Below are 10,972 nucleotides of genomic sequence, written 5' to 3'. Positions count from 1 at the left end.
GGAAATAACTAAGTAGTAGGAGATTGATATGATAAAGATAGACCCGGGGGCCATAGGTTTCACTAGTGGCTTCTCTCGAGAGCATAAGTATTCTACGGTGGGTGAACAAATTACTGTTGAGCAATTGACAGAATTGAGCATAGTTATGAGAATATCTAGGTATGATCATGTATATAGGCATCACGTCCGAGACAAGTAGACCGACTCCTACCTGCATCTACTATTATTACTCCACTCATCGACCGCTATCCAGCATGCATCTAGAGTATTAAGTTAAAAACAGAGTAACATGATGTAGAGGGATAGACTCATGCAATATGAAGAAAACCCCATCTTGTTATCCTCGATGGCAACAATACAATACGCGCCTTGCTGCCCCTACTGTCACTGGGAAAGGACACCGCAAGATTGAACCCAAAGCTAAGCACTTCTCCCATTGCAAGAAAGATCAATCTAGTAGGCCAAACCAAACTGATAATTCGAAGAGACTTGCAAGGATAACCAATCATACATAAAAGAATTCAGAGAAGATTCAAATATTATTCATAGATAGACTTGATCATAAACCCACAATTCATCGGTCTCAACAAACACACCGCAAAAAGAAGATTACATCGAATAGATCTCCACAAGAGAGGGGGAGAACATTGTATTGAGATCCAAAAACAAGGAAGAAGCCATATAGCTACTAACTATGGACCCGTAGGTCTGAGGTAAACTACTCGCACTTCATCGGAGAGGCTATGGTGTTGATGTAGAAGCCCTCCGTGATCGATGCCCCCTCCGGCGGAGCTCCGGAACAGGCCCCAAGATGGGATCTCGTGGATACAGAAAGTTACGGCGGTGGAATTAGGGTTTTGGCTCCGTATCTGATCATTTGGGGGTACGTGGATATATATAGGAGGAAGGAGTACGTCGGTGGAGCAACAGGGGCCCACGAGGGTGGAGGGCGCGCCTGGGGTAGGCAGGCGCCCCCTACCTCGTGGCCTCCTCTCTTGTGCCTTGACGTAGGGTCCAAGTCTCCTGGGTCTTATTCGTTGAGAAAATCATGTTCCCGAAGGTTTCATTCCATTTGGACTCCGTTTGATATTCCTTTTCTTCGAAACCCTAAAATAGGCAAAAAAACAACAATTCTGGGCTAGGCCTCCGGTTAATAGATTAGTCCCAAAAATAATATAAAAGTGGATAATAAAGCCCAATAATGTCCAAAATAGTAGACAATATAGCTAGGGATGAAAACAGAGCGGAAACGGACGGAACTGAATGCTATCATATTTGTTTTCACATTTTTTTACAGAAGCGGAAACGAATACTGAAACCCCGGAAATGAATATGGGAACAGATACTACCAGAAACGGACACGGAGCGAATACGAAGCGGATACAGAAACAGAAATAGGCATTGATCGGAACTTAAAACCCCTTGAATCATAGAGAAATACACACAAACAAACAAATTTAATGAGTTTCTAACATGGCTACAAAATAATATCATTATGTTAGCAACTTAGCGTAGTATTGTAGAAGTACAGGACAATTACATATAGGGTCAAGCTGATTACATGCGTGGTAGTAGAAGTTGGGCCTCGTATCCACTCTACTAATTGTGTCATTGTGTTCTCTTTGGTGGTTGGGCAAGAGAGCGACCTTCACCAGGTTGCTAGCGCCCTCCTCGAGCGTCAACTCTCCCATGTGCATGGACATGTCGCTCTTGACAAAACCAGGCGTCAAACAGTTGATGCGCATCGCGGGGAACCTCTTGGCAAGGATCCTCGTGTATGCATTCAGGGCAGCTTTGGCGACTTTGTAGGCCGACGAGCCACCGGTCGGCCACCCATGTGCCTCTATCAAGTTGGCATTGAAGTCTTCCAGGAATAGATCCAGAAGCTCCTCTAGTCTCTTTTCAGTAAGGTTGTCAATGTCGTCGAATTCCTTCTTCAGTTCTTCGCTGTTGAAGTTCTGCTCAAGAAAACAATACTTATTAGCTAAAAAGAACTAGTTTCTGAACCTGTGCTTTCTGACAGGGAAAAAAAGAACACATGGAGATGATGAAGGGTGAGGATTTGGAAGAAAAGAAAAATCCATATCCCACAATCCAAAGAATGTGAACCTATGTCGTATTATTTGGAATGAATACGAAGCTAAACTGAAATAAGATCCTGCTTATTGCATCTGACAAAAGAAGTTAAACTGAAATAAGATCATTTATGCGAACAGATATACCCTATCTCTTATTTAATAAGTACTCCGTAAGACTGTAATAATATTCTGGAAGACACAATGCAAGGCTGCACATATACTTTTTAAAAACTAAAAACTAAACAAAGTGGTAAACAAAGCTATAACAGAAACATACTGGCACAAATAATGTTAAATATATTTTCTGAAACTAGTAATTGGTTTTATCGATCTGTAGCGTGGTTAACAACTTACCCTTAGCAGTGAAAAGCCTGATGAGACATTGACAATTCTCCCAGAGGAGGACAACTGAAGAAGAGGCAGTAGTGCCTCCGTGACAAGCTTTGCCCCATAGTAGTTTGTTCTCATGCATTCTTTTGCTTCCTCATATGTCTCCTTAGAATTTTCTTTCATCCATTGAACTCTTTGATCTACATCCATGCTTTCAACCTATCCATGCATAAATGGGTTAATTATTACACAACATCTTATTAGAAATGCAGAAGCATAGATGCTAGGCTGGTTGGGTCAGGCAGGAGTATTCATCTTTAAAATCTAATTAAAGTATATGAAGTGAAGCACCAATTAAACTATAAGTTATTTTTGTTAACTAAGTGAGTTGAGGCCGACCCGCTTCAAATTTTCTCTTTTTTTTTGAAAAAGGAGGATGTACCCCCGGCCTCTGCATCTAGACGATGCTGTTAGGTTGATCTCCTTCCGATCGAGCCCAACGGCTCGACGGGCCCTTGACCCGTGCCCTGATCGGGGGCGCCCAACCAAACCATGGTTGGTGGGCCCCTGTCGCCGCGCTATATAAAGGGGTGGGAGAGTCGGCCGCACGCAACACGAGATTCACCGTGCGTTCAGAACCCCACCTACATCCCTACCATCTAGGGTTAGCGCGATACGACGGGAAGCTCCACCGCCGCCGCCATCTCTCTGTCATTGCCGTCGTGGCCATCTCACCACGATGGCCTCTGGCTCGAGTTCATCAACCCAAAGTGAAGGTAGGTTTACCGGATGATCTAGCCTACCCCGATCCAGAGAATCTATCAATGGTATCAGAGCCATGCTAGGCTATGATTTTCGGTTCAAAGAATAAACAGAGAAAGAAAAAAGATCCCTCCCCAAAGAACCCTAATCGACAGGGCAAAGAACGAATCCTCAACGGAAAAAGTAGCGCCGCCGCAAAGGCCGCGCCGTTCCTCTCGATCCGGACGGGCATCGGCAAGCCGAGCCGTTCGGAAGAAGAACACACCCTGCAAAGGGCAAAGGGCACCGCAGCCACGCCGTTCGACGGCGGCGCGCTTCCGCTATGGGAAACGCGTCACCGGCGAAGGGGAGGCAACGGCGCCACGGATCATCGCCGGACAAACAGGGGATCAGGGAACGGCTCCGTCGCGCCTCAGTCGCCTCTCACTGCCACTGGATTCAGTGGATGGGGAGAATATGGAGCGGGGAAAGGAAGAAACTCGCGCGCGGCTCGCGCGGCGCGGTGGCTTCACGCCGTCGCCGGCGGCCGGCGGAGCCCCGACACTGCTGGGCTCGTAAGGGAGCAAAGGAGGGCGCAAGCGCGACCCTCTCTCTCCCTCTGCCACAGGAAAGGAAGGGAGGAGCGGCGCGGTGGCTTTTCACCGGGGACCGGCGCCGTCGCGGTGGTCGGGCGACAGGACGGGATCGAGCGGCGCGCGCAAGGGGGGGAAATGGTGCTAGGGTTACGGGAGGGGGGTGGCTGCAGCTTGTTTACTCGCCCGATCTGCGCGGGCGGCCGTCAGATTTGATCCGACGGCAACCAGCGAGCGGTGCCCTCTTCCCCCCCCCCCCCCCCCCCCCCCCCCCCAGCGGGCCGATGGGCCATAGTACAAGCAGGCTGCCAGGCGCGTGCCCGCGGTCGCTAGTCCGTTTATGGCCCAAAGAGGCACGCACGGTGCGCAGTAGGAAGGCCATGGACCGGGCTGTAAAAAATGAATTTTCTCCGTTATTTTTCTACACAGCAAGTTTTGATGAAATTTGTCCATATTTTGGGCAGATTTACAATAGTTTTTCTATGCAATTTTTTTCCAATGAAATTTTTTTGTTTAGATAATAGAAAAGTTAATTGAAATTTTTTCTGAAAATGAAAATAGAAAATTTTCAGAAAAAGAAATGTTCATGAATTTTACAAAGAAAATAATAAAGTTCATGAATTTTTTATTTGGTCAAAGAAAAGTTTTTGTAAAGAATAAAAAGTTCATGAATTTTTTATTCATGTTTTTCTGCTGCAAATAAAAAAGTGCTATTTTAAAAGTGAATAGAACTAAAGTAAAAGATTAAATTGTTACTTCTCTAATTCATTTTCGAACCAACCGGTTAAAATTGATAAGAGTGTAAAAGAGTACAGAATTGTTTTTGAATGAAATATTGTAAAGTTTCCGCTGCAAAGTAAAAGTTTTATCCTCCAATTAAATTGGAACCAACGGGAAAATTTAATTGGAAGAGATGTTCTTAGCAATGTTTTTTTCCTTGTGGATGAAATAAGATGCAGATAGTTTCCACGATGACAAAAAATATATATTTGTTTTAAAGTTAAAGTATGGTATTGTTATTTTCTGACCAACGTTGATGATAACAGTGATATAATTCTATGAGTTTTATGTTCAAAGTTTAAATCTCTGATAAATTTTGTATCAAAGTGCTCAATTTTCAGAGAACGATTAAGGATCAAGAAATGCTCTTGAACTGACAAATGTATATTTCTTGTTCCCGCTGCAATAAAGTTGATGATGATGATATTTCTTAGCAAAGTTGTTTAATAGAAATACTATCATCATATTGTTTATGAGTTATATGCATTATTTTCATTTCCGCCCAACGGTGATATGGAATTAATATAGAAGGATGATGTTTATTCTAATTCTGCCACAACGGTGATTTTGAATATAAAAGAAAGTTTCAAAAGTTTAATGCGCATTTCTTTTAACCAGACCAACGTAGGGTTATTTTTATGCCCATTATTGTTGATTATTGGCTATGTTTTCTCAGACTAAAAGTTTTTCCACGCTTTCATTCGTGAAAGCAAATGGCTGGGTACTTGTGACCCGAAAGATGTCATAATATGAGGGAGTATGTTCTTTCTAAAGAATGGCATCAAAAGAAAAGAGATAGATCATTGAGAGTCTTGGTTGATGAATGTCTTTCATGTACTCTCTATGAAAAGATTTTTCAGTTAACATGATTTGATATGAAACAAGCAACATGCGTGTTTAATTTGACCAACGTCGGATTAAGTATGTGTGTCAAAGAGCATTCGGATTTATTTCTAAATTTGATGATTGAATAAGCAGTCAAAAGAGCCAATTCTGACATTTATGTTCCCTTATAGGGAATTACCTACATGACGGGAAAAGATGATTACGATAAACCTGCATGGCGGGAAAAGTCTGAAAAAATACCTGCGTAACGGGGTAAAGCTGACATAATATTATGTCAAAAAATCCCGTATGGCGGGAGAAATTCTGGCAAGAGAAAGATATGATAACTCATGTGCTTTTAATGTATCCCACTCTGGGAGAGAAGAAAGGAGTATCTGAAAGGCGCAACCATACACTTATGGACATGGTGCGCAGCATGATGAGTTATTCCAACTTGCCATTGGGATTATGGATGGAGGCGCTTTCACATTCTCAATAGAGTACCAAGCAAGTCGGTGCCCAAAACACCGTACGAGCTATGGACATGAAGGGTGCCCTCCCTACAACACTTCAGGGTGTGGGGGTGCCCTGCGGAGGTCAAAATGTTTAATCCAAACATTGCAAAGTTAGATTCCAAAACAATAAGTTGCCACTTCACTGGCTATCCAGACAGATCAAAAGGTTTTTGTTTCTACTGCCCGGACAGATATACAAAGTTTGTAGAAACGAGACATGCAGTCTTCTTTGAGGACGAAATGATGAGAGGGAGCTTGGTAGCTCGGAAAATTGATTTTGAGGAGAAGAGGGTGCATGCACCTAATCCGATGATTCAGGAGCCATTTTTCTCATTACCAGTTGCAACTCCACCCATGACAACTATGGGGGTAGACCCGGAACCATCTGTCAGGAGCTGACTGAACCCGTTGTTGAGCATGAAAGGGAGGTGCAATAGCAAATTTTAGAAGAAGTGCCAGAAGTTGAGGCACAGAATGTGCCAGAAACTGAGGCCCTTAGAAGGTCTACAAGACCAAGAAAGTCAGCTATTTCTACTGACTTTAAAGTTTACAACAGAGAATATAGTGATACATCAATAATTATTAATTATTCACAAAGACCATACAAGGTGATACATCAATAAGCCTGAAGCCACCAACTTGGCAACGCTGTTGCTACTCCTATCCCTTTGATGAAGGTGTGTCGAATGTCCGGGCCTAATACCAAACAGACATCACACCAAAACCTAACATCTAAAGTCGGGTGTCCCATCCAAGCCACTACCTGGAATGGGTCCCACACCGGTCTGGCACACTCCCAGTGAGCACCGCATGCTGCAAGGGCCGTCACCTTCATCTTCCATCGGTCCATCCTCAGAGCAGAACTGATGCACCGACCTTGCCAGGCCTCTCTGCCATCAACGCCAACATGACGGCAGACAGCTTCCTCCTCCTGCGCAAGTCCATCTCCGCGCATCAGACGCCGAGTCTCCACAGCGCCACGCCGCCGAGATCCGCCACCATCAATGTGTAAGATGAAGCACCGCTCCACCAAAGACGCCGTTCTCCGGTCCCTCGAACCCGTGTACACCTGCAAGAATGACGCCCCAAGGGGAAAAACGACACCAGAGAGCCGCCGTCATCCGATCTAGGGTTTCCCCCCAGAGGTAGCAGAGAGTGCCTTTGAACTTGTCCACGGCGATGCCTTCAGGAAGGGAACGACGCAGACAGCGCCGCCATTGTCGGCCTTGGCAATAGCCAATAGCAGGTTTTCACCCAGATCTGTTTGAAGACCTCCATCTCTCGTGCACAGGCCGCCGCCATCCCTGACGGGATCTGAATGAACCAGGCCGCCGCTGCCAGATCTCAGCAAGGAGAAGTCCCCCCATCGAAACCGGCCGGCCGAGCAGGGGAGGCCGAAACCGTGTCCGCCGGACCAGATCCGCGATGGATCCGTGCCCGCGCAGCCGCCACGGCCTGGCCGCCCGCTCGCGCCACTGTCTGGCCGCCGCGCCGCCCGACGCGCCCTCGCCAGCAACCTTTTGATCTGTCTGGATAGCCAGTGAAGTGGCAACTTACTGTTTTGGAATCTAACTTTGCAATGTTTGGATTAAACATTTTGACCTCCGCAGGGCACCCCCACACCCTGAAGTGTTGTAGGGAGGGCACCCTTCATGTCCATAGCTCGTACGGTGTTTTGGGCACCGACTTGCTTGGTACTCTATTGAGAATGTGAAAGCGCCTCCATCCATAATCCCAATGGCAAGTTGGAATAATTCATCATGCTGCGCACCATGTCCATAAGTGTATGGTTGCGCCTTTCAGATACTCCATTCTTCTCTCCCAGAGTGGGATACATTAAAAGCACATGAGTTATCATATCTTTCTCTTGCCAGAATTTCTCCCGCCATACGGGATTTTTTGACATAATATTATGTCAGCTTTACCCCGTTATCCAGGTATGCCAAAAAGTCAAACAAAAAGACGGAGAGAACCAAGAAAAGTCCCTTTCTACACAAAGAAAAGGCACTTGTGTTAAGAAGGTAATAAAAAGACCAACAGAAGTGAGAAAAGGTCATTTCTATACAACAAAAAATGCACTTGTGCCAATGCTATAAGAAACCCGACACCGCATATATCAAAAAAGACACTTATGACAAAGGGTGTGTAGTTGTCACCATGCGTGCGTAGCTACCACCATGCATAGGAAATCGCCTCTCTTAACACATAATTCACTAAACAAAAATAGTGACAACAATGCAGAATTTTAGGATTGCCAACTTCGACTAATGATTGCTACAATCTAATATTCTAGTTTTATCTTGTATTGCAACATCAGTGTGATGTGATTTCTCAAACTAAACTATGCTAGTTACAAAAGAATGATGCTGCGGTTGATGAATGATTTCTGGAATCCAAGCTTCTATGTTCACCCTTTACCCAACATCAGTAAGATATGTTTTCTCATACTAAACTACGCTCTAGGAGTTACAAGAGACAGTGATGTTTATGTCTGCCACAGTTGATAGATGCCAACAAACAACTACAAACGACTTATTATTGTTTTGACTTAACCTGATTCTGAAACAGGTATATATTACTGCTGACAAACTGCAATTCGATACAGAAAACATCAAAATGTTTTGCTTTAATTACCTGTTCCTGAACTTGTGCAAACAGAACTGGATCTCGATCAACACCTGAAATGCCTGCATTGTTAATCTACAAGTAACAAAAATCACATGATCATGGTGATGAATTAGAAAAATCCGAGAAAAATCACTTCTACATAAACACCAATGAGAAGTCAATAATCTGAACAGCGTAGTGTACCCGTATCAACCACAAGCCAAGATTAACTAGTACAAGCCTGGTAAAAGAAATCTACAGCACCTATACTACTTGTTAACAGAACTCTTAAATTCATTTTAAAATTATTCAATGCAACAATGTGCTGAGTAACAATTTCTGCACCTTCAGATGCAATTTTACTAAGTTAAGAGTCCGAGAAAAGAAAAGTGCACTTCTACGAATCTATGATTCTACCTGACGAGCTCTCAGTGGAACAGCACGAATGTCCACTTGCGCGAGGCCCTAAATTCAAAGCGCAAAGCGGAGTTACACATACCAGGATATCGAGCTTCCCGAACTGATCCCTGACGAAATCCGCCAGCCGGGCGACGCTGTCAGGGTCGGTGACATCCAGCTGATGGAAGACGACGTCAGCACCGGAGCGCCTGACGCCTTCGACCGCCTCCAGCCCCCTCGCCTCGTTCCTCGCCGTCAGCAGGACCTTGAGCCCCTTGGACGCGAGCTGCCTGCACGTCTCCAGCCCGATCCCTTTGTTCCCTCCGCTGACCAGGGCGATCCTAAATTACGCACATAGCAGCAGCGCGCGCAGAAATTCAAGTAAATTCGCTGAGCGGGGTACGGAAAGGGGAGGTAGATGCAGCGATCGAACCTCTTGCTCGACGGATTCGAGGTGGCTGCCTCCATCTTGATCTTTCCCCTCCGACGCGTTGCGGCGTGTCGAGGACTGTGTGAGCTATGGAGTCTGCAGCCTTGGAGTTTCTGATGGTCGTTAGCTGCACCTTCTTCGTACTGCAAAACACATAAGTTGTTTATAAGCTTACCTTCAGCCGGCCGATCGCGCGGGCGCCTCCGCCGGCTCCGTCTCCATCAGATCGTCTCTTGATCAGATGGACAAGAGCACCCCCGTGTCAATGTTTTCTGCAACTTAGTTTTTGTTTCGAAAGAAAGAGTTTTGCAACTGCATGGCTTTTTGCAACGACGGTGACTCATGCGGCTTCAGGGGCGATGGGGGCAAGGAATCTCGCCGAATCCTACAAGGATGATGCGCGGGTAGGAGGCAGAGACGTCCGGGAGCCGCGGGGGCAGAGACTCATGCGGCTAGGAGCACGACGACGGCGAGGATTCCAGTTGGATCTTGTCGGATCCGACGAGGAGGTGGGGACCTCCGGGAGCGGCGGGAGCTCGGCATGGTCCAGCGGGGTTGACAACAAGCTTCACAACAAAGACCCGCGACGGCAGCGGCGAACGGCGCTCCTATGGCGAGAGATACAAAGTGATCGAGAAAATAGAAGGCAGAGGATGGTGGCGAGGTGACTTTGGTCGGAGGTCTGTGCTCGCTGGCGGCAGCGCTAAGGCGGGGATGGGCGGCGTCGATCCTCCCTCGCCTCATTGGTGCAAGATAGTTGTATTCACCTCATTGGTGCCCATATATAACACGTACCGAGGTAGTTTCTTTCATGACGAGAACCTTAATTTTTTTTGCAGCAAATTCGGAAACTTTATTAATGAACGATCATAGTGTTACAGTCCGCCCTAGACATGAAACCAGAAACTCAGGGCTTACATCAAGCCAACTCTCGGTGCCATCGAGTGAGCAAGCTAAACAAGCACACTGATGCGCCAGTACATTAGCATCCCTACTGACATGAGTAACAAAAAGAGAAGCAAAACTAGCACCAATTTCTTCTAATTCATCCAAGATAGGCGCTGCAACAGACCTAGTGTTGCTGCGCAGACCTAGTGTTGCTGCGCAATTTTCATAGGTCGACTAACTCCAAGCAATCAGTCTCCATAATCACATGTGAGAAGCCACGAAGCTGAGCAAAGATCATCCCGTCACGAAAAGCTAGGAGTTTTGTGATGAAGGGGTCGGTGATGCCGTGTAGGGGTTTGCTCCAGGCTCTGAGGAACGCAATGTGCGAACAGGCAACACCTCCCGCTCCGCCCTTCATATCCTCCACATTCAGCGCTCCATCAGTGTTGATTGTAACCCAACCTGCTTCTGGTGGTCGCCACCTCTGACCAACCGTCAATCTCCGTCGCGAGGAAGGGAATTCCAAGATCGCCAAGGTCTCATGGACCCACTTCAGAGCTTGAACATGGTCGTAGCCGTCGCGCTCATGAGTCCAGCAATTGCGTGACGACCAAATGCTATGCATAATCGTAATTATCTTGCATCTTTCCTCATCTGTGAACATGTGGTCAAGCAAGATATCACGTGCCCAAGTATCCCGATGCAGCCGTGGGAGATATAGCTGAAATCTGTCCCAGGATGCAATCCAAAACTTCTTTGCATGTGTGCAATGTATCATCGCATGTA

General features: G+C 46.1%; 1 protein-coding gene across 1 annotated transcript; it reads right to left on the bottom strand.

The window, feature by feature from the left end:
* Positions 1-1,413: 1,413 nt before the first annotated feature.
* Positions 1,414-9,449, bottom strand: LOC125539035 (salutaridine reductase-like). The gene is made up of 5 exons (XM_048702397.1): positions 9,302-9,449; positions 8,969-9,209; positions 8,497-8,562; positions 2,433-2,627; positions 1,414-1,958 (listed from the first exon to the last, which is right to left on the bottom strand). Exons 1-5 carry the CDS (start codon positions 9,334-9,336, stop codon positions 1,494-1,496), a joined length of 1,002 nt encoding a protein of 333 aa, XP_048558354.1. The 5' UTR covers positions 9,337-9,449; the 3' UTR covers positions 1,414-1,493.
* Positions 9,450-10,972: the final 1,523 nt, after the last annotated feature.

The sequence above is a fragment of the Triticum urartu genome, chromosome 2 (assembly GCF_003073215.2).
Source record: "Triticum urartu cultivar G1812 chromosome 2, Tu2.1, whole genome shotgun sequence".
NCBI classification, from domain to species: Eukaryota; Viridiplantae; Streptophyta; class Magnoliopsida; order Poales; family Poaceae; genus Triticum; species Triticum urartu.
The sequence above is the reverse complement of the archived record's forward strand: the minus strand, read 5'-3'. Positions and strand labels throughout refer to the sequence as shown.